Here is a 23,867-nt window from a genome sequence, read left to right on the forward strand (position 1 = left end):
AAACACCCTGGTGACACCAAAAAAAGCCTTCCCTGACATTAAAATAGAGTTTCATAATTCAGACTGAACAAATCGTCTAAAATTGTTTTAATCATATTGTTTTACAAACAAACAATGATGAAATTATTCAGTTGGGAAGTTGACCAGTTTCCATTTGATGATTTATTTTTTTTGCGAAGATTTCAGCCACTTATAAAACCATGATTAATCCAGTCTGTCTTTGGATATTTATTAGCCGCTGATAAATTCTAACTTTAGTATCTCAGAGTGGAGCACATTATCTATTTGGTCATTTATAAATTAACAATATAATAACAGAAGAGTCCGAAACTTCATCGTTACAGTTTCCTCCTAAAGAAGCAACCAATGGAAATGCTCTACACCTTATTTACCCCGCCCCCGACACGCCCCCTTGCGCCAAAAGGGGCGGTGTTTTAGAAATGAGGTAATCGGGGTAAACAGTAAAGATGGCGACAACTGTAGCTGGAGAGGGGAAACCAAGACTGAATGGAATTTCCACCGACTCTCAGACTAAAACATTGACCGACCTGCCGACCGAATTGCTCGAACACATTCTATGCTTCCCAGTGCTGCAGGATGTCGACATTTGTAACGTTTCCTGCTGCTGCAAGAGGCTGCACGATGTTTGCCACGGAAGGGGAAAGGTCTGGGGGAACCAGTACAAACTCAGGTGCTATTTTTGATTTCATAGGAGGGTCGGCGTCTGTGGGGTTACGTTTCATCAAACGAGTCTGTTTATATGTTCACCGTTTAAAGCCCCAAATTTCCATACGTGTCCTAGGTAGGGTGATTTTATTTTATTTATTTTTTAATTTCTTTGCAGACCATCTCCACGTTAGCCTTTCAACATGCTGCTGATGTATTAGATTCATCATCACTCTTGGCCCCTGGCAACCCCCTGTCTGCTCTGCACACATCTGAACATTTTAATTTTAAAGATCTGTCTTCAACCTCAGCTTAAATTCTAAAACCTCCTCTAAACTGATATGACCTTGAATATTGAATGCTGACTGTGAACCTCAGTGCAGCTGCAACCAAAGGAACTCCTCATGACTTGGCCATGTTTCATGATTATAAAGATTTAACCACGTAATCAGGTTTTTGCAAACGAGTGAAAGGGCAAACACTGGGGCAAAATGTTGGTTAACCTTTTCTGTGCTCATGTTGCTACTGCAACTATTTCTTTCCTGCCTACGTCAACAGATGGCCAAGACTGCAGAGGTTTTACCGGCCAAACGAAAGCTGTGACTGGCTCAGAGAGTACAGAACACGCCACAAAGTTGGTATACAAATACGAAGGACTGTCGAGTCGATCTCAAAGAGATTCTTCACAGAAGTTGTAAGTTGTGCCTTTGGAAGAAAGACTTCATGTTACAGTCGACTGTCCTTTTCCCCCACGTGTGCATCATTTTCTGTAACCTGTACGCAGTTGTTTCTATCCAGCAAACTAACCCAGAAATCTGTAACAGCCTTGCGTAGGCCAGGTGCTGGGAGACAGCTTTGCAGAAATTGAGTCACTTGGGATGCCAGAGCACTTCTGTGAAGATGAGCTCCTGTTTATACTCAACTCTGACAAGAGGTGAGGATCCACATCCAACACATCTTTTGTGTCCCAAGTGATCCTGAGTCAACTCATTTGTCTCTCTCCCCCGATTCTGTTCCCGTACCAGGAAAAACCTGACCTTAAAGTACTATGCAAAGAAAATCCTTTACTTTCTGAGGCAGCAGAACATCCTAAAGAGTCTGAAGTCCTTCCTGGAACAGCCCGCTGAACATCAGTCACCTTTAGAAGGTGTGGCATGTAAACAGACTCGGCCCTTGTTGCACTCTTCTTTTTGTGGTAACGGAGTTTAAGTCATGCTTCGTGTCCTAGGTAGCGTATAAATGTAGATGCCATGCTCCGTCTGGATATTTCACCCATGTGATTTTCTTGACATGTGGATGCTCTGAGTGTCTTTAGTGGTTCTGACTTGTTCTTATTGAAAGTGATGATTCCAAGCCTCAGTTCCAGTTTACATTGACCGTTGGGGATTCTGGGAGATTTACACTTTTGATGTGATGCATCAGTGAGCCGATAATGTAATGAGCGTACAGTAAATGGGCCGCCCATCTCTGCCGCTCAGTTTGAGTTGGCATTTATCCTTATTCATTTTAGGTGTGGTCAGTGTCAGCGTTTACCAGTATAACCAGTCACCCCGTCTCTTGGACGTGTAGGTGCTGTGCTGGTGGATCGCTACTGCAACCCGCTGGCGGATGTAACGCTGAGCAGCATATCAGCCCAGCTGGATGAGATCGCTGAGAAAGTGAAAAAGATGTTGAAAATCAAGAATCCCTCTCACCCCAGCCTACGTGTCACTCAGGGTGAGGATTCCAAACCCCTCCCCGCGTTTTCCCGTATTCGGTCGCTGGTGTTTTCTCCTCGCAGTGACGTCTCCTTTGCCGTGATTCAGGGGACTGTTTGGTGGTGGAGGACTTTGAGCTCCAGAGGCAGGTCATGTGCTCACTTAACTCCGTGCTGTACGAGCAGCTTCAGTACAAAGGCAACGAGTGTGACTACTACAATCCTCTCAACTCATATATCCACCAGGTGTGTATTTTAATTTCCCGAGCTTTTCTGCAACGCCGGTCAGCATCCAACCCGCCCATCCAACCTTGTGTGTTTCATGTAGGTGCTACTACGTCGTACAGGTATTCCCATCAGCCTGTCTGTCATGTACATGACATTAGCCCAGAAACTGGGTGTTCGGCTGGAGCCCGTCAACTTCCCCAACCACTTCCTGTTACGCTGGTGCCAGAAACCACGGGGGTACGTCTTTGAAAGGTCTATTAATGTGAAAGGCCAGATTATACCTCCACATCATTGAAGAGATTAGGAGATCAGTCAGAACCTGTTGGTTAACGATGAGCAAATCACTCTTTACTGTTGGACGATGTAAGATTTCAGTTTAAATTGGGTGAATCGGATGTAGGACTTTTAGTAGGATTTGTATTACTTTGTATTTGATTTAATTTAAGTAGATTAATGAGTCCTTTGGAGGATTGCCTTAGTGTTTTGCAGTGCTGTGTTCAATGCCTTCAAGCCGCCACCATGTGGCTTTATCTCCACGGTTCTTCCCGAACACTCTGTTTGGAAGGAAATCTATCGCTACAGCCAGGCACCCATTTCTTTTGCTTCTCCAAATTACATAAATTTTATTCACGCTCTGGATAGCTATTCAGGCCTCAAAACAAACACGGGAGAAACTAATTAAAGCCATATCTTATCGTCTGCGGTCCAGGCCCCCAGAAGGAAGGAAAACACAGGCGCAGCTCGAGAAAGTGAAAACAACTAATCGGGCAGGCGCAGCTCCATGCTGTGATGATATGAAGCAGTTTGAAGTAGCTAAATGTTAAAAGGGCATAAAAAGCATCACTCACGATTCGTTATTTAGGTGTAGCAAAGTGGATTCAGCTTGGATGAAAACCAAAAGACGCTTGAGCTCACCGAGGCCCGGTTTGTGATGATTTTTTTGTTAGAAATATATTTATTAGTTTAAATTGATTACCGCAGGAGTGAGGACATCTTTGACTTTGTCTACATCGATGCCTTTGGCAAAGGCAAACAGCTGACGGCCAAAGAGTGCGAGTACCTCATCGGGCACCAGGTGACGGCTGACTACTACAGTGCCATCAGCACCGGCGAGTTGCTGCTCAGGATGGTGGGAAACCTGCTGAACATTGGCAAAAGAGGGTGAGAGGAATGGAGAGGAAGGCGCCAAAGAGTGTATGATGGTTGCTGCAACATCGTGTAAGACTGTTGCTTCTCTGTCCTGCACCACCAGGGAGGGTAATGAGAAATCCTACCAGCTGCTCAGAGACTCTCTGGACCTGTACCTCACCATCAACCCAGATAACGTGCAATACCTGCTGCTGCAGGCCCGCCTCTACTTCCACCTGGGTATCTGGCCAGAAAAGGTCAGGATCCAAAGGCCGTGTGGTTCTCACTTTAAATTAAATCAATGAATTTCTTGGATTTACCAAATGATCTTCTGTGTTTTGCCTCTGTGGCAGGTTCTAGACATCCTGCAGCACATTCAGGCCTTGGACCCCTCCCAGCATGGAGCAGTGGGATACCTAGTACAGCATACTCTGGAGCACATTCAGCATAAAAAACATCCCGCCGCACCCGAGGTAAAGCTGCGGAACGCTCCGGAACACTTGGAGGTTCAGTATTCAGTGGGCCTCATCATGAAGCATAAGAGGTTGGTGATGTTCCGTGTGTTGGAGGAGAGTGTAAACACATCTAATCTGGTGTGAACCCTGACGTTTATCTCCTCACATCAGGTCTGGATATAACTGCGTGATCTACGGCTGGGACCCAAAGTGCACCATGAATCAGGAGTGGATCACCACCATGAGGGTTAACCTGCTTCCCAATGGGCCCAACCAGCCTTTCTACAATGTTCTGGTGCAGGACGGAACCTGTCGCTACGCAGCACAGGGTAAAGTGAACAAAACTACGGGTAGCACAGAGCAGTCAGAACAGCCTCACACTGACGGTGTAGGTGGCAGAAGAGGCGGGGCCTCTTTAAAAATGTGGAGCAACCGGTCAGGATAGGTGTGCTTTTGTGAGCGGTGACATCCTGGTTGTGCCTCAGGAATATTATCGTGGCAAAAATCACATACCAGGGTAGTTTTTTACAAAGCTAACTGGGCAGATGATGACTTCAGTGGCAGGTGTGGCTGCTGCTAACAGTGCTGCTTCAGTGCCCTGATGAAGCCTGTGTCATGTAGTTGAGATTAGCTCACTAATTTTATTCACTCCACCTCAGAAAACCTGGAACCCCACTCAGCCCCCATGGAGATCGGCCATCCAGAGGTGGGACGCTACTTCTCAGAGTTCGCCGACACCCACTACGCCACCAACGAAGAGCTGCAGACGCGGTACCCCGAGGATGCAGACGTGACTCTGGGGACGGTGCAGCGGCTTTACCACAGACTGATGCCTGACTCTGGGAACCAGGACCAGCAGAACAGCCACCACCCAAACCCGAGCCAGTAGCAGAGCTCGACTCGCACGCTGCACTCATGTCCAATACCCAGAACAAGCGACAGATGGGGATTTTTCTAACTGTTACGTAGCAGAATACAGTATTTTTAGAAATCAAATCATGCATTATTATTCAGTGAAGTGCTTTAGTACCACCGTTAAGTTTTATAATACATTCCATCTCTGGAAGGAATGCCTGGAAAAGTTTTGGGAAAATATAGACTTCTAGGAAGATGAAAAGTTTCTGTTGTTTGTCGTGCTAAAGAAGCTGAAACTGACCTGTAGTATTGTCATGGATGCAGAGGCAGGAACATTCCAACCACTCAAAACTGCACATTAAATAGTTTTTAGTTTACAGTTAGGAGGAGTGAGTTCAGGATGGCTGGTCAGCTGCTGTAAATCTACCTTTATTCAACCCTCATCACTAAAAATCAGCCAATCGAATCCCCAGCATATGATCAATAATTCCAGACGCTACTGCAAAGTGACTTTTGAGACTCTTCATGCACTTGTGGACGTTTTACAGCTCTTTATTTCTCCTGTGTCGCAACTAAAACATGTAGAGTGACAAATCTCTTTGGTGCGGTGAACCAAGAGTGAATCGGAGCTTTGAAAAGCGGAAAATAAAGAGTTTTAAGGTTTTGTTTTCTAATTTCTCCCCGAGTTATTTCAACGGTCCTTCTTCAGCCCTTCCTGCGTTCCTGTGACGTCAGTCCGAGAATGTCGGGACATTAATGCGGCTCCTGCGTGGATTTAGGACCTTGAGGAAGCCAGATGCTTGCAGCTCTCTGCAGCTGCACCGGAGGCGAGCGCAATAAATTGGCAGCGCTCGGAAAGTCGCGGCAGTCCGTGCGTCCTGACGCGCCGCTTGGAGGAGTCGCGATGGGAGCCTCGCAGACGCGCTCCGACCACAAGTACCAGAACCTGGTAGAGAAAACTGGATGTGAGTGATGAAGCGTTTGAACTTTAAACACTCCTCTGTGTTTTTCTGTCTTATACTGCTGGGGGAAAAAGTTTGTCTGGGGAATAAATGGCAACGTTTGACGTCGGCAAACTCCAACTTTGGGTTCTCATTTATGCGTCGGTTTCAACACTGTCGACCTTCGAAAAGCCGCCTCAACGTTTTTACCACTCCGGCACTTTTGTTCTTTTTAAGAAAAGCGAATGAAGAAATGAAACGAACCCCAACAGAGGCTCTATTTTTAGAAAAACCCTGATGAGTGCAGTAACATGTAGAGACTAGATAACAACGGCGAGTTTGTATCTTAAAGCCGATCCCACATTTAATGGTCCTGCATGTAGAGGTGAGACTTTGGACCCTCCGGCCCGTTTGTCTCTGAGCTCAGCGGGAGATTAGTGGGCTTTTCCGATTCACACACTCATATCTGTGATTCTTTAGTAAGCGCTTCATTTGTGGGCTCTTGGCATCAGATCTACCCGTGACCAATAGTTTGAACTCTTCCAAAACAGCTGCAACCTTTCATCGTGTGCAGCCAGACAGGCAGGAAGATAACAGTTCGAGTTGGGCAATTGTGAAACTAGCAGATCGTTCCGAATAAACGTCTTGATGGTTTCCGAATGTGAGTTAATGATTTGAATATTTGACCCGGCATAAACAAGACAATTGCTCTGGTACAAAGGCTGTTGGTGTTGAGGCTGCACCCAAACTGCAGAGGGAAGCAAACCTCCCAGCAGAGCACTATTCCACTATCATGTATTGACAAGAGAATTTCAGAGATTATAGTTTTTTTTTTTTTTTAAAGCTGTGCTCGTTGTTGACACACATTTTTGTTCTTTTCCTTTCAGTTTCCTTGGAGCAGATTAAAAACCTTCACAAACGATTCCAACAGCTGAGTGGAAATGAGGAGACTATAAGGTAAAATGGTTACTCTGATAACACCCTGACGCTGCTCGTGGTTTTATTCTGAACCCTTGAGCTGAAGGAGGAATGCTACAGTAGCTGCCTGTGGCCGCAGCTATGATTTATGGGTATTTCTGGCCCGGGTGTAAACAGGTGACATATGGAGACATGCACAGGGTCAACTAATACCAACGCAGACACTTTGAGAAATATATCATGGATGCAGAGCTGACACCTGCTACACACACACACACACACACACACACACTCGTTCATACCCTGACAAAGTGACAGAGGTGCATAAATCAGAGGTCTCCCCCCTCACACACACACACACACTGAACAGGAAGAGAGGACATGTTTAACACAGCGGGTACCTGCAGGTGTCCCCAACTCATGTGGCTTCTTATAAATAGTGTTCAGTGCTCTTAAAGTGTGCTGGTTTGTATAATATTTGGCTTTTTCTTATCTCGCTGCAGCAAAGAAAACCTAAACAGCATTCCAGCCCTGGCCAACAACCCCATCAGGAAGCAGATCGTTGACGCATTCTTTGATAAACGGTGAGTACGTTCAGCTCAGACACACAGGTTGGCGGAGAAAACGCCTCTTTTTGTGGCATTTGTCTCGTTGTTTGTGCCCTTTCCCATTGTTATGTCATATAAGTGTCCTGCACAGCTCTGATTTGGACCTTCACGACGGTGTTGATTTCAAAACAGGAATCAGCATCAGAATGAGGTGGGCTCCTTCCACGAGATCAGCTTCGAGCAGTTCCTCATGGTCATGTCCCACTTCCGCCCTCCAACCTTGAAGACGACGGAGGAGGAGAAGGAAGCTCTGAGGAAAGAGAAGCTACGCTGTGAGAAACTTCCCTGTTCAACAGTATTAGAAGATTGGTGCTAATCTCCTCTTTGTTTGGTGTCGGGCATAGACCACAGTTTTCACTTCTGCATCTCCAGCTGTGTGTGAGAGCTTATTTCAGTCATCACCCTCACGCCTCAAAGAGCGTGTTGATGTGAGCTGAATACTTTGTCGCGTGTCAGCTGTCACATTTTGGAGTCCAGGATGTGTTTGAGGCCTGGCCGGGAATGTGGGACATCTTTACAACCCCCAAACCTTTGAGAGGGATCGGGTTTGTGGAGTTTTTCTCGGACTATTTTAGGGGGTGTGACCGGCGTCCTTCCACAGTCATCAGGAAAAGAGTGTTCAAAGATAGGCTTGAGTGACAGATGAGCAGCTCGGTGGCCTAATGGGCAACAATCAAACAACTGATGAAACACAGCTGAAAGAAGTCAGAATTCTCATGCTTCAAGTTGTTCCACTCTTTCATGGCATCGATCTCTGTTTGCTCATGTGTTTGGGTCTCTGGAGAGAAACACCTGCAGCATATTTAAAGTACGTAGTTCGGAAGCATGAGAGCAATTTTATCTGGGCCAATGGAAGTTGTACTTTGTTGCATGTTTGGTGGCAGAGAAAGTTAGTGAGCAGTTCCAGACAAAATATGCTTCCACTGTATGAGGAAACAGCCATTTTGAGAAACAAAAACATGAAAAAAAGAAGGGGAAAAGCAGGAAGTAATTTCAGACTACAAACCTTGTTTTTCTCCCATCCACAGCTAAGCACGAATAATCATCTGCTCTGTTTTTGGTAATGGCAGCTCTTTCTGTGGCCACAATCATGTTTTTGACATCTATGTCTGGCATTCAGACTGATATTCAGCAGTTCAGTGATGACGTCACAGTTGAAATGTTGTCAAACGCCACCCAAAGAAGGAAAATCCTTCCTATTGTTGTTAACAACCAACCGTGGGAATGAGATGGAATCGTCTAAATGTCAGCGCAAATGAAAGTAGTGACATTTCAAAGCTGTTCCTTAGGTGCGATGCTAGACATTCGGCAGCGATGTTCCTGACACAACTCTTCTTCTCCTGAAATTCCCTGATCCCACCTCAAGAACCCCATTATCCCGAGCCTTAAATTCTGCCGACGGGCATTTCCCCACCAACGGGCCTGACCTGCAAACGTTTTCTTCTCTTTCCAGTCCTCTTCAACATGCACGACACCGATAACGATGGTACCATCACGCTGGAGGAGTACAGAAAGGTGAGAAACCAGTAACGTGGTGAAGCACACCGTCAGAGCGGAACATCCCAAAGGTCAACAGTTGCCCGGAGCCTGATATAGACATCATGTGATTAAACTCATTGTTTTAGCCTTCACTTATGTAGTAACAACGTCAACCTACTGAGACTCTATAATTACGTTATTCTACAACACTTTAGTTTTTAAGCACTAAATTATCCCCTTGAAATATTCTAAGCTGATCTGGACGTATGTGAAGGATAGGATCGTTACACCCCTTTATTAACTGCTTTTAGAATGATTGTGTCACTCCTAATGGCACCACAAAGTGCTAGTTTCATACTGTCCCAGCTCAGGAGGGGCGTGGCGGACGTGCTGTTGTTGTCACGGCAACTGACCTAAGTCATTTATCAGAACAATGAGGTCCAGACTTTATCTCCAGCTGCCATTAAAGGCTTTCCTCCTCCCAGGTCGTGGAGGAGCTCCTGTCAAAGAGCGGAGCCATAGGACAGGAAGCTGCCAAGACGATAGCCGATGCGGCCATGTTGGAGGTGGCGAGCACCAACGTTCCCCACATGGTAAAGAACCTCACAGAGGCGTCATCCTCCACACCCACCGAGCAGTGGGACTGACAGTGCGTTCTCTTCGCAGGCTCCAGATGATTTCTACGAAGGAATCACTTTTGAGCATTTTGAACAGGTTTTGCCTCCCTTCTTCATGTTTCTTTGCGTCCTCCACTCCCCCCCCCCCCCCTTCTCACCGAGTGACGTTGTTACTTTCCCTCCATCTACAGATTCTCAAAGGCCTTGAAATGGAATCCAGGATGCACATTCGCTTTTTGGACGTGGACACGACAACAATGCGTTGTGGGAAATCGACCTCATGAAAGAATTCTTCCTTAAAAGGACACTTAAGATATGCACTAATATATTTTTAGATGGAGGATAATGATTTTGGACTCAACACTGTGATTTAACAGTACATTAACATTTCAGAGACTTGGGGTCACGTTGGTTGGGCTGCTGCCACCTGCCCCATGTTTCAGACTAACACTCTACCTCTTTTCTATTATCTGATGGTCTGCAAACATGTCTGTGAGCAGGGAGGGGTGATAAGGAGCCAGTAATGCTCAGCATCTCTTCCAGAGTGGAACACATTCGTGTGAGACTCTGGGGAGGAACGTTAGTTGAACACTGAGCGGCTTGTGAAACGTGTTAAAAAGGCGTACGAGAGAAATCTGTGATAAATGAGGGAGGAATAATATTTTTATTGCTGTTTAAAAGCAACACTAAAACAAATCTACAAAGACGTGATGATTAAAAATGAATTTATGAAATGTTCAGTTCAATATTTGACAGACACAAACAGCTTTAAGGGACTGATACATGATAACGGGGCCGTCGTAGTGACACAGAGACGCCGCCTCAGTGGGACGGATGGGAGCCGGCCAGCCTGTCGTACGGCACCACCAGGCCGATGTTGTAGTTGTAGCCGTGTGACTCGATGTAGTCGGACCTGCAGATGGCCAGGACGTGGTCCTGCGAAGACGCGTCCTCGGAGAAATCATAATGGCAGATGACTCCCCGGTGTCTGCGGGGGACAGAACATTCACTCAGGTGAAATCAAAGAACTCGGTCCGGCTTAATCACGATGCCATTTTTAAAAAAAGGCTGACGCAGAACCACGATTCTCCGCCCACGGCTCCCTCTGAGGGACGTTATTATCTGAATGGTTGAAGCCGTTTGAGACGCATAACAACAATTTGTGGTAGCACGGGGAGGGGGGGGGTGTTAGCGTCAGACCGAGTCACTGTCTGGACGAGCGAGACAGAAGCCATTTGGGGGACGCCACAAACACCTCACAGCTCCGTGCTGAGCTGCACCTCCTTTTGGAATTCTGTCTTCCTGCCGAGTTTTGCTTTAAATCCTGAGGTGAAGGGTAGTGACCTGCGGTGAGCTGTGAGGTCATCGTCTGTGATGCAGGCCCCTCGTGGCGACTTGTCGTCGGGGATGTTGGCCGTTACCAGGGTGCTGGTGTTGAAGCGCACATGTCTGACAGGATGCCTGCAGACATGACACAGAACATCACGCGTGGTTTCGGGGGGGTTTTTTTCTTTCTCGTGTGCACCAATGCAAAGACTGAAACCATTTTTGTCTTCTGGGGTATAAAGAGGAAATCACCCACCTGTTGTGCATCTCCCACAGCTTCGCTCTCATTCTCAGCTCCCACACACACACCAGCCCCTCTCCCCCGCCGCTCACGATCTTCCAGTCGTCCGCCTGCACCGCCGTGACGCCCAGGTGGTGGGCGTAGAGCGAGGCCACGGAGGAGGCGGTTCGCAGGTCAAAGACCCTGACCCTGGATCGTAGCAGAGATAGACACCATCAGTCTTTAGGAAACCGGCTTTGCCACATGAATTCTGCGAGTCGATAATCATCGTTGGCCAACGTGACACAACACTGGGGCAGCGTTCTGTTGCGCAACCATTCTAAGACAGAAAGAACCCGAGCTGTGACTCGAATAAAAGAAGAGTGAATATGAGAACAATAGTATCAGTCTCCTCCAGTGATGTGTGGTCAGTGCTGCTTCCACTTCCTGATAACAGACGCAGAGGATTCCAAGAATTCACAGGAGGTTGAAGACAGTCAAAGGCTCCATTCATTTTCCAGACAAAGACACTTTTGAGGTTACTTTCTGAACATGGATACGAACCAAAGCCGTAAATGCCCCCCTCAGCTGGGTCTCATCTAAACTTGTATCACAACAGGACCTGTGTTAATAAATATTAGTTATAACAGGCTGGGTGGACACGCAGCTCACAGCTCTGAGCATTTAAATCCATCCTTATTTTAAGCAGAAAAAGTGAGAAATGCAATTTGATCAGCTCACCACAGCAGAATATCTTTTCAAAGAGACTGTTGCTTTGGCCCCTATGTTTTTTTAATTATAATTATATTGCCTTTTTGTTGTACTCTTTGGTGGTGGGTGTGTACGTTCCTTTGGAATAAATAGAAAGAAAATCCATTCGACACAACAGCTATTTCAGTTTTGACTTCAGGCAGCCTTGCATGTTGCCAGTATTGATTATGGCTAACGGAGTGGTTGAGCTGTGTGCCCAGCACAACCACGGGCCCCAGGGACCTTTAGCTCCATCTGTTGTCACTGTGCTTTACTGCAGCTAAAAGCACCGAGGACGCAGCTCCAGCCAGACTCCGGCTCCCTCCAGGGCTTCATTACCATAATCAAATCCAGTTTGAATGCAGATTTGCTTTTTGTTCACTAAGAGAATCAGAGTGAAAGGACTAAACGGGCACCGGATTTATTGTCCCTGCTCTGCTTTAGCCCGTTTAGTGGCGTTACGTGATGGAGGCGCACGTTTGAACAATGAGTGCTGAAGATTATTGGCAGACCGCGGGGAAGCATAAATCTAATATTGGTGCAGCTCCGTCATGGGTGAGCTGTCAGTGGCCAGACTCGTCTTCATTAATCAGGATGAGCTCTCCTAACAAGACGAGCGTGGGAGGGGCCGGGATCTCTCCAGTTTCGGGACATTCTGCACTGAGCGTCAAGTTCTGTGATCCAAAGCTGGTTTGAAACAATACGGCAGAGATTATGTCACCTTTTAGGTCCGTCACATTCTGCAGGAATCTGGGAGGTGGAGAAGTGCCTGACAGCAGCAGGTTGTGCTAAGCAGCTAACAGTGAGGCTGAGGAGATCGCTATCAGCGTTCAGGTCTTTCTGGTCACTCTTTGAATTAGTGTGTGTCCAGATTCCAGATCTTTTTACTGTTTGTACAGGCGTGGCCGTCCCTTATCAGGGTCTGTCATCTTCTTCCTGGACTGATGCTCACATGAACAAAAGGGGGATGAGGAAGGAAAGCGTTTAGCTTTGGTCCAGAGCCCCTCTGTCAGAGGGCCAGGATCGCCCACCGTCCCTCGCTACTTCCATTTGTCCACAACTGCATCCAGCCAAGCCCGAGTGGGAATGTTTCAAACACACACACACACACACACCGGTGTGAGAGCACAAAGCCTTGAAGTGAAGCTGAAAAGAGCTGGACTGACACCAAAGTGGTAGTAATTCCATGTTTAAATCAAAACATTGCCACAGTTTCTTCTGGGGATAATGTGAGGGCGAATATTTGTCTGATTGTTTTGTTTCAGCCTTTAAAGATTTATCACTGGTAAAAGGAAGAAGGCAGATCTCAAACAATATGATTCAGTTTGTCTTTAGCGTCGAGCCAACTACTTAACAGCCTGATGGATTTGGTGTTGAATAGAACCGATGGGGGCAGATCTGGACAAAGACGTGCTGCAGATTTTTGTTTTCCTGCCAGCTGGTGCACTGCAGCAGCGGCTAACAAGTGAAAAATGGAGGAAAACGGCTTCTTTGTACACTAGTTCCTCATCTGGAGAGCCAGGTTAGCAACCGAGCCATTGTGTGCTCACTCACAGATGTTGTCATTTGATGGGCACATTGATTTCTTTGTCTTGTGGAGCAGCTCAGGTGAAAGAGAAGACGACTGCAGTCACCAAAACAAGCAAATGGTGGCGGTTATTTTAATCAATATCCTGTTTTCATCTGTGCTCTTAAAGTTCTGGAGTTTAAAAGCAGCAGAGACTGTCTGCTTTCATCTGCCTCAAGGATTGTGTTAATGTAGCACTTTCTTCCCCACCTTCTATCCTTGTTTCCACACACAAGAAGGTGGGGGGGGGCGTCTTTCAGGTTGATGCAGGTGAAATCTCCCGGCGAGCCGCCAACGCAGACAACAGGTTTGCCGGTTTCCAGGCTGCAAACATGGATCTGGAAAGAAAACACACGCACCAAATCCACGTCAGGTGAAATAAAAGCCATTTAAAAGAAACAGATGAAAAGGCGTCCCTCTGAAAAGGAGAACACTGGATGGCCCCGCACCATTAATTGCAGTAGTAATTAAAAGCATAATAGCGCATTATCATAATTATAGGAAGCCGCACTTTGTTTTAGAAAATATAACAAAAGAGAAAAATAGAGAGTTTGAGGAGCCGATGTGAAACATTACATGGATAATTACGGTTTAATTTGGGGTTTTTTTCAGGCCAAAGCTAATTAGTCTATCAGATACTCAGATACTCACTGTCTGATCTGCAGCTAATTAACATTTTTCTGCATCACTCGGTTCAATGCATTTCACAACATACATCCAGGTACTGTATAGCTAATTTCCCCTGTTTTGTTCGCTACGTCAGGGGGGGAAACAAACCTGAAGACACATTTCATTTGCAGGAGATTACCACCACGTCCCCTACCCTCCAACTCCGCCAAACTTTCTCCAAGCCAATCAGAATGATGTCATCTGGAGCTGGTCTAATTGGTCAATTAGACTTGGGTGTTTTGTCGACCAAACGGAGACAGAAGAAACAAGATAAGTGCCAGGCAACACTGACTTTGAGTCATTAAAATGCTTAAGAAATTAGCGCCACGGAGGGGAGGGAGAGAGCCAAAAGGTAAGGGAAGAAAGAGCGGGGAAAGAGCCGAAATGGAGACGTTTGTGGGAGGCGAGGCATGATGTAAGGCTCAAGGAGGTGCCAGCAGTTTTGGTCCTTTATTTGGGCCGAGCGTGGCTTTAATTGTGGACCACCTCGGGGCAGACATTTAATCACACCGGACTTTGAAGTGACAGCTTGATGGGATTTGGGCAGCAAACAAGAGGGGATGGGATCAACAGAAATACGCTTCAGCCTGCTGTTCTCGATAAATCAACTGCAGGGACGGTTTTTTTTATTAAATATGAGCCGAATGAACCGAGGAAGAGGAGCAGTAATGTGATGATGAGGAAGAATCCTCACAAACGCGATGTAAAAGAGCTGTTAGATTAATGCGGCTGCTGGAGCCGAAGGGAGGCTAGCAAACAAAAGACAGAGTAATGGAGTCTGCAGAAAGGACACACAAAGGACAACGCAAATTTAATTACTCTGCTTTTTAAGAGATGGAGGATTTACAAACCAGCGTGCTGCTAGGGACCGAATTCACACACATTTAGTCAAGCAGCCAGAATTAGAGCAAGTCTTTGTTTCTTTGAACGAGCAGCGATTAGCATTTTGGACCATGTTGTCTCGTTCTGATCAAACTTGCACAAACTAACTCATACCTGCCACATTCTTCTGTACTTAGGCGAGTTAGGTGACAGGCGCCTTTGTGTTCTTGAACCGCATTATTTTCAGTATTTCCTCACTTGTGAGGACGCCTGTGGGCAGCTACACTGGACTTCAGCCCAGACGATCGAGAAGCACGCAGCAGACACAAGACATCTGGATTCTAGCTCAGCCCCTGGGCTCAGTGGATGTATGGTTCCCAAACTAATTAAAAGATTAAGTTGAATTAAGTAGCCAAGCAATTAGACAAATGTGCCCACATGCTCAGCAAGCATCAGTGTGGTTGAAGCACTGCGACAAGGAAAACGGAGCAGAATTGGGTGTTGTTGCTGATAGCGCAGCAATGCTAGCTAAACACTTGAGATGAGGCTTCACTGCTTCTTTGTCTCAAGTCACAAGAGAGCGACACGTGCAATTTTAAGTCCAAGACAACTCGTGCCAGTTGTGATCAGAAACACCTGTGTATTTCACAGCTAACAGTCCCCAAGAAAGATTCATAAGTTCAGACGGTACGTTCATGATTCAAAAGATATATTACCAACCAGGTTCTATTGAGCCAATAAATGTGATACTGGAGGCGCTCGTCTTTGTTTCATACCCAGCCATAAACTGAGTTCTTGCCCTGGTGCATCCCTTCACAAGTCCACAGGCAATTAGACAATCTGGACCGGCTCAGACACACAGTCCCAAGACGACACTGAAAAACAAGGATACGAACCGAATACACGCAAAAAAAGCTAGAAGGAATCTTCTTTGTAATCAATGACCCGTTTTCTTTTATTTGGTTGTTGGCGTTTTCACTACTGAGCATAAATAATGACAGCGAAAACACGACAGACTGGATGAGTTAATCTCTCAAACGTGCTGTAAGTGAACAGGTGCAGCGGTGCGTTCGGATGCCAGCTCTGAGCTTTTTGGCAGATTTTAATGAAGCATGTGTTTTCTCGGGTTCATGAAATATGTCTGGCATCACCGACTGCTGCGTCCAATTTTTGCTCGTTTTCTTCACTGCATAAAACGGCTGTTGTGTGAGAGAAGAGTGACAGACAGCCTAATTAAATTTGTGCCATTTTAATTAGCAACAGAGGTGCGTGTTATTCTTCAACTGGCATTAACTTTGTTGGAAGTTTGAAATCTTTACCAAAAAAGAAGACCAGATTGATCAAACAAGCATACTCCAAGTATCCACACATTTATAAATCATGGTTATTTAGTCTGTTATAACATCTCTGGTGTGTAGGTAATTCACACACCGTCCACTTCACAATATTCAGTGAAATTTCCTTTATATTACAGGTAATTTTTCACTATAAAACATCAAAACTTCGTCTACTTAAATCCATTTCTTTGTTTTGCTCACACGTTCATGTTCTATGCCTCAGGTGAATTACAGTAAATCGTTAAATTACATAAAATCATAAATAACATCTATGTCCGTGGCATTGCTGTACTCGTTTTCTTCCACTGTGTGGCGCTGTCGTGCAGCTACGGTGCGCGTGTGCGCTGGATATCGTGTGATTTACTAATGATGGGTGACGTCAGTGCAGAAGCTCTGCCAAAACAAATCACTCACAATCAAACTACCCCCCCCCCCCCCCCCCCCCACACACACACACACACAATATAGATTTTTAGTCCGAAGAATAAAAAATATATATTCAGATGCAACATCTGTGGTATTTAACCACAACAAAACTGAAGAAAAAAATGAATGTAATTTTAAAAGGTACAAAGAAACTGCAGCATCCTTGACTGTCAGTCCCAGTGCACCGCATCTCGTGGTTTAAAGGTTGTGCTTGGTGGAGACTGGAGAGTCAATTAGGTGCTCGGGGTCCTTAGAAACACGATAAACTTAGAAGCAAACTGATGCAAATAAGGGCACAGTAGTTTAGGCTGTAGTACAGTAATTAGGAGCAGGGTCCATGGAGGGCTCCACACTATTTCAGGTGAGCTATTTGACTCTGAGCAAATCCCCTACAGGTTCATAATGTGCATTCCAAAGGGATTAAAAGTAATCGTGATCTCTGTCAAAGGACCAGGTGACATCTGAGATGTATTTATGGAAGAGTAGTGCGATAATTCCATGTGGATCAGGTCTACTATAAAATTGCACTGCATATAAGAGGTGGATGGCACATTTGTGTGCCATTTAACCCAAACCCTTAATCCTAAACTAACCGTAAACCCCTAACACTAAAACTCAGACCCAAACCCTAAACTCATCCCTAACCTTAAAACCCAAATCCTAAAATCAACCCTAAACTTAAGTCTTAACCCTACCCCCTAAACCAACCCTAACATTAACCCCTTAACCCTAACTCTAACCTAAGATAACCTTAAATCCCTAAACCCTAGAGTCCAGAGGTTAGGTTTCCCTAATCCTAAAACCCACCCTTTGAACCTGTTTAGGGGTTATATAATACTGTTGATTAGGGACCTCATGCAAATAGATCACTACTAACAACTGAAATGTTTTCATTTTATTTCAGTGCACTGGTAACCAGTTCCGATCTCCCCAATTTATGCCAATTTTAGACAAATTATGAGCAAACATCACTGACCTCCTTGATTCAGGACGAGGGCTTTGCTTTCAGTTCGAAAGGTCTGGGTGGTCTCTTTTCTTTTTAATGAATTCGCTCTCTTTTCAATTCTTTCCAGAAAGCCTGAAAGAACTTTCAGTGCAGCTTCATCAAATCCATTAAAGGAAAAACTACTGAATCACTGTGAAACATTGCTCTTCAACAAAAATCTGCTAAAGTGTGAGCAGACAGGAGACACTTAAGTTTATCTGCCATGAGAAAGCAGGCAGGGGGCAAATTCAGACCTTTTTCATATATGTTAAGCCAACACTAAAATATTTTTAGCCACATTCATCACGACGACGCCGTGAACCAACCTTGTTTCCTCCGTCATGCATTGCCCAGCCTGCCCGCTTCACTCCAAATGCAACATGGCAGTCGGACGTATCAAGGCAGGTCACAGGATGTCCGTAAACAGAGTGGATGGTCCAGGGCTTCTCCTCCCTGGGGTCTAAGAGGTACACACTCTCTCCGGCTCTCAGGGCTGCAAGTGGATGCTCTGAGCCCCTGCCAGGCACCAAAACCAAGCCCTCGACCTGCCGTACCAACACGTTTCCAGGTCAAATACACCAGACTGGAGTCGTTAAGAACCAGCTTGTGCAACATACATTCTTGGGCAGCTGAGCCTGGTGGAGGGTCCTCCAGTAACCCTGATCATTTGCGTGGTCTAACCGGATGTTGGGCCCTGTCACAGAGCCCAAGACGGGGCTATCCGGGCTCAGGGCCATGACCTGGATGGCCCCTGGACTTTGGTAGTGCTGGATGGGCTCCCCACCTGTCTCTGTGCTCCACAGGTCCACACAGCCTACAACCCATAATTGCATTAGTACCTTCTAAACAGTTTCCTGCAAAAGTCACCACATTATTTCGGATTATGCTGCATAAACAGAGACACTCACCATCTTCATAAGCAGCTGCAGCTACTGTGTTGTTGACCTGGACGTGAGTAACGAAAGGTCTGGGGTCGGAGTTACCTGACAGACCGTTGGTCTTCAGGTAGGAGGCCGTGGAATCCCAGTGCAGCGTGTCCCACAGCCTCACATCACCCGACGTGTACCTGAGGATCAACACAGAGCCAATTTAGTATCGATAATCGAAATTATGTGAGGTCCAGGCAGCTTTACTGTCCTCCACCACAGCATAAAGGGTTTGTATGATACCTGATGTCACCCTCCCACAGCTGAATCATTTATTTCCTCACTTTCCTTGTTTTTTTTTTCCTAAAATCTGTGTTACATCATGATCTTTTCAGAAGGACAAGGGTGTTGTTTGGGTAGAACACAAAATATTTCACACATTTCTGTGGGACACCTGAAGGAACAAAAGGTTAGCGTACTGCTCATTAATCATCTTTTCACAAATGCGACACGTTTAAGCAGTAAGTTTTAACCGTATTGCTCACAAAAAGAACAACTTTATCTTTCTTCATTTATGAATTCATCTCCAGATCTCAATGATGCACAAACTGAAGAGACTAAACACATTTTAAGAGTCTTATTCTGAAAGATTTCCTCACAGATTCATACTTAACAGAACATTTTGAGTCCCTATTAGTCCAATGTACAGATTTGTCTCTTATTTAGATACCAAAACATATCATTCCTTATTTCCCTTTGATCTTTTCCTGGAATTAACAGGCTCTCTCTGTGGGAGATAAAATGCCACCTCCTCCGATACCATCATGTCTGAGCAAGAACCCGCCTGGCAGCCAGCTCGGGTGACAGAGGGTGTACATGTGTGCACCCTCTGTGTGTGAATGGAATCACAGGGTTGGGACAGGAAGTAAACAATAGCAATGCACTCTTTTCATTAGGTGCGAGATGATGTCCCTGAACCCTGTCCAAGTATGGAAACTCGATCAAAATTGTCGGTGAGGAGGAAAGTTTGTTCTCAGAACTTTGTGGGTCTGCCATTTAGGTTGTGGTGAGTTATAGACCTCATTTCTGCTGCTGCCTTTTCTCTGCCAAATCACATTCCACCGACTTTTTAATAAGATTTTGAGGACTTAATTTGATCATTCTGGATCAACAGCTATTTATTCTTGCGTGCAATCAATGCAAGTACTTTCACTTTGCTTAATTAGTTTTTAACTACCAACAATGAGAAATCTATAGACGTTGTGATAGATGATGCTCGCAATAGTATCAGTGATAGTCTAGAATTTTTTTTTGTTTTTTTTTACAGCAGCATGAAAAACTACAAACACATCTTCTCCGGTGAGACGCAGCAGGGCTGAAGGGACTCTGATAACACAACTCCACCGAGACGCTGCACGGCTTCTCATGGGCAGTCGTTCAGGCTCCTGCACCACCTAACAATCTATCATTGTCTCTGCACAGCCTCTTCTCAGGCACTGTTGTGCTGGTTTTTACAGCAATCCATGTACTCATCCATTAACTACACTCATTAGTAAAGCTACGAGTAAAGTGAGATCTGTGCTATTCTACGATGTCAAAAAGGGTATTCGTATATGCAACATATTCAAAAAAGGGAGAGATGCAGATTTATAAGCAGATGTTGTGACACATTCCTCACTTGTGTGAGGCCAGTGCAACATCAAGAGAACAGAAATTCTAAGCCGCTATGACCCGTTTGATCGACAACACTTCCTCAAATCAAAAGAACGGCCTCGACTCCAAACGGCTTTGCTCCCTTGCCCATTTTTATGAGCTGACTGTGAATGGTTCCATATCAACTCCAAAGATTATCTAAGGATTTAAAGTTGATTTTTTTTTTTAACTACAGTCATTTCTAAACAGCTATTTATATGAGAGGCTACAAACCAAGTAAACAAGGCAGACAGATACACTTACAGCTGATGTCGTCATGTCAGACATATTGTGACCTGATAGTAAGGTGATACTGAAACTCACCCTGCCAAGACAAATTTGTCACAGGTACTGACATCGCAGAGTACCTTCCCCAGCTCAAACTGCAGCTGGCTGATGGATCCCACTCGGCTCTAAACACAAAAGTTGTCAAGGTTAAATACGACAAAAAACTGTTGACTTATAAACAGTATCAAGCCCACCTTCCAATTAGTGCGCACTGCTTTTGCTGAGAACCTGCAGTCCCGCAGTGTGCTTTTCCAGCAGGGGGAGTCAGACATGCTGGCATTCTGATGATAACCCTCCCTAGTGCACATCTTGAACCACAAACCATCATCTTCTGCAAGGACTCGCCATGCCTGACTCACCTGGCACAACATTGGATATTGTGAGGGGAGAGTTAGTCATCTTACATTTCAGGCTTGGATCATTTGAAATTTATTTATTTATTTATGCGGGGGGGGGGGGGGGGGGGGGGGGTGTATTTGCTGATTCTCAATGCAAATACTGCTTTTTTCAAGATCGGGGTTGCCTCTGTAGCTTACCTGTGCACATCGGCCTAGCTCAGCACAGGTGAGATACTGGAAAATTTTCAAGGCCAGCTCATATGGTAACTCGATGTCAAAGAAGGGAATGTCATTGACCTCATTCTAAAATAAAAAAGGATTAGCAGGAATTACATAATGTTAACCCATCATCCACATCATCATGTCCATCTTTAATTTCATACCAGATCTTGAATGAATTGATCCACGAGCTTCTCATTTTTGGTGACCTTTTTCAGTGGGTAGTCCTGCTGCAGAATTGTATTACAAGCAGTATTTATGCTATTATACTGCCTCTTTCTCCTGGTTTTCTCCTCCTGGATCCTATCAAGCAGAGGACTGGTCCTCCCATTCAACAAACCACGCGCAATAGACACATACTCGGGTTGATCCTCCGATTGTTCTACTTCACCAACACGTCCTTTCTCACTTTCTTCTGGTCTTAAAGGACTAAGTGCCTTGCTGGAATGTTGTTCTGAGTCTACAAAATACCTGTTCTTCGATTCCTTTTGAGCCGACTGAGCAGTAACATCCCTGGACAAGGGAGGAACACAAACAAGTTGCTGGTGTTCTTTTTTAAGTTCTAATTCCTCTTTCCAGCGTTTCCTGAACGCTACGAGTTCGTTGTCTGCCATGTTTCTCAATCATTGTTAAGGAAATATAACTTAAAATGCTTTAAAATCCTTAATGACAAAGGCGCGAAAATATTTTTACGGTTTCACTGGCCATGTACGAGCTAGCTCTAAAGCAAAACACTGGTCCTTCACTATAAACAGTTCGACTAGGGACAATATATCTATGTTGAACAGTTCCGAGATGTTATAATTCCGTATCTATTAATATAAAAAATAAGGGATTGAAACCTTTGTTGTCTCTAAGACCTTACAACAGCATAACGCATTTAAAATTGTAAATAACAATGGTCTTAGTTAAACTAAAACAAAACCTGCATATTAAAATAAAACACTATATTAGAATAAATATATTAACGCAGCACAGGGGACCATATACTGTACGACCGTTCAGATCAAACAAGACAAGGGGGAATGAAGAGTTAACTAATGCAGCTCTCTTTTGGGAGAAGATGATGTAAACCCCGCACCATGTGACTCTGTAATGAATAATACAATAGAGAGACGAAGATAAGGAGAAAGGAGGGCGCGTAGGCACAGTTCAGGGCTGAAAGAATAACCGTATAAGAGGGTCGCGCAACCACAAGTTCAACAGCAGAGAAACGCGCGTTCCAGCCGAGAAGATGTGCTGCCTGCCGGTTGACCAGCCTTTGCTCCTGCCCGGTGATACAACGTGCAGCCCCCGCAGACCCTCGCCGTGCTCCGTGGCTCATCTGCTCGCGTCGCGTCTGCGGAGAATCGGAGACCAGCTGGAGAAGAGCTGGACGGCCGAGGCGTCAGACAACGGCTTCGCCTGTGCGGCCGGAGGGAGGATTGTGGCCCCCGGTCGATGGCGTTTAGAGAGCTTCCTGTTCAGCGCTATTCGCCTCACCGTGCTCGTGCTGGTCCTCGCGAAGCGGCACTTCTAGATGCGCGAGGCGGCAACACGAGCAACAGGTGCGTCACCGGAGGAGCTTCACCTTATAGTGTAAACATATTAGCTGCGTTCTTTGTTTGTTTGTTTGTTAAATGTGTAGGTAAAGGCCTTTCTCTCAACCTTTTCTCTTGTAGAGTTATTTTCTTTTCTTTTTTTAATATGTCCAATTAAAAGTTTAGTTATGTTTTCTCATAAACGGTCGAACCGCAATAAATTGTATAAAAATGATCCAGAACAGCAAACAAAATTAATAATGATTTATTATTCTTCAGCATTCGATGGACCAATGATTCGGCCAATATACTTCATGGTGGAAATAATCGGCATTAGATTTAAACTGCAACAGTTTTATAGGGAGCGTCCACCAGGTTTTGTTATTTTATTTTAAAACGGTTGTCCTTCAATTGTTTTGGTATAATATTTGATAGTATTTTTTTCTAGAAGTGATATTTGGCCTTGTGTGTATCGTGTAAAATTGTGTTTTTGCACGTCGTTGCGTCTTTACCTATGATTGCTCTGTGGTGTCTTCCCTAGATGGTGCCTTTAGGAGCAGGCGAGGGGAGCGGGCTGCCATCAGTTGCACTGGGATGCGGAGCTAGAGGATGATGGAGAAGGAGCTGAACTCAGAGTTCCCGGTCGGGACTTTTGTGCCTGTCTGGTCTCCGTGTTTCGCGCTGACTTGCTCAGCCTGGACGCCGACGCACCGCCTCACCGCCGGCGCTGAGCCCCAGCAGGGCTGTCAATCACGCCGCCTCCCGCTCTGCCCCCTGCGTGCCTCCCGGATTCAGTCATCCCAGTTACCAAACGGTGATGTAATCCTCCCCTGGCACTGCGGAGGGGAAATGCTAAGACTGCTTTGAATTTTCCCCGTCCACAATGTGAGTGCACGCAAAAGGGGGGTTAAAATTGTGCTTAGAAACTTCAATCCACATTTAAACCTGCAAAAAAATGCACTTGATAAACCTTTCAAATGCACTGTACATTTCTACATAAGCTACTCTATAAGTGTACACATTCATTCAAGGATGAGTGTTTTTATAGATGTTTTCTACAGTGTTTAGATGATGTTTGCACATCGCTGTTTTAACATTACCTGCCATCTGCAGGACCTGTGCATTGAAGCTTTGCTGTAAATGTTGTTGTGATGTCTGGAAATAAGCTTTCTTTGATATTCCACTATTTATATCGATATTTCATATGGAATTTCAGTAGTTCTGACAATAAATTGTTTCTAAGTAACTTTC

General features: G+C 45.3%; 3 protein-coding genes and 1 long non-coding RNA gene across 4 annotated transcripts; 3 read left to right on the forward strand and 1 right to left on the reverse strand.

The window, feature by feature from the left end:
* The first annotated feature begins 446 nt into the window (after positions 1 to 446).
* Positions 447 to 6,926, forward strand: fbxo21 (F-box protein 21). Its single transcript, XM_011615965.2, has 13 exons — positions 447 to 691; positions 1,225 to 1,360; positions 1,491 to 1,600; positions 1,692 to 1,813; positions 2,236 to 2,382; positions 2,472 to 2,608; positions 2,691 to 2,827; positions 3,572 to 3,751; positions 3,843 to 3,975; positions 4,072 to 4,262; positions 4,345 to 4,502; positions 4,833 to 5,993; positions 6,857 to 6,926. The coding sequence occupies exons 1-12, from the start codon at positions 468 to 470 to the stop codon at positions 5,060 to 5,062; spliced, it is 1,905 nt and encodes a 634-aa protein (XP_011614267.2). The 5' UTR covers positions 447 to 467; the 3' UTR covers positions 5,063 to 5,993; positions 6,857 to 6,926.
* tesca (tescalcin a) lies at positions 5,933 to 9,621 on the forward strand. The gene is made up of 6 exons (XM_029829557.1): positions 5,933 to 5,993; positions 6,857 to 6,926; positions 7,391 to 7,471; positions 7,628 to 7,767; positions 8,949 to 9,010; positions 9,460 to 9,621. The coding sequence occupies exons 1-6, from the start codon at positions 5,933 to 5,935 to the stop codon at positions 9,619 to 9,621; spliced, it is 576 nt and encodes a 191-aa protein (XP_029685417.1).
* A 678-nt stretch (positions 9,622 to 10,299) lies between these two features.
* Positions 10,300 to 22,234, reverse strand: fbxw8 (F-box and WD repeat domain containing 8). Its single transcript, XM_003975193.3, has 11 exons — positions 21,261 to 22,234; positions 21,076 to 21,180; positions 20,734 to 20,898; positions 20,576 to 20,664; positions 18,602 to 18,759; positions 18,311 to 18,507; positions 18,020 to 18,238; positions 13,665 to 13,792; positions 11,174 to 11,347; positions 10,936 to 11,052; positions 10,300 to 10,579 (listed from the first exon to the last, which is right to left on the reverse strand). Exons 1-11 carry the CDS (start codon positions 21,708 to 21,710, stop codon positions 10,414 to 10,416), a joined length of 1,968 nt encoding a protein of 655 aa, XP_003975242.2. The 5' UTR covers positions 21,711 to 22,234; the 3' UTR covers positions 10,300 to 10,413.
* Positions 22,235 to 22,238: 4 nt separating this feature from the next.
* On the forward strand, positions 22,239 to 23,862 carry LOC115247475 (uncharacterized). Its single transcript, XR_003886539.1, has 2 exons — positions 22,239 to 22,643; positions 23,158 to 23,862. It is a non-coding gene; the product is annotated as an uncharacterized lncRNA (long non-coding RNA).
* The last annotated feature ends 5 nt before the right edge of the window (positions 23,863 to 23,867 follow it).

The sequence above is a fragment of the Takifugu rubripes genome, chromosome 21, assembly GCF_901000725.2.
Source record: "Takifugu rubripes chromosome 21, fTakRub1.2, whole genome shotgun sequence".
NCBI classification, from domain to species: domain Eukaryota; kingdom Metazoa; phylum Chordata; class Actinopteri; order Tetraodontiformes; family Tetraodontidae; genus Takifugu; species Takifugu rubripes.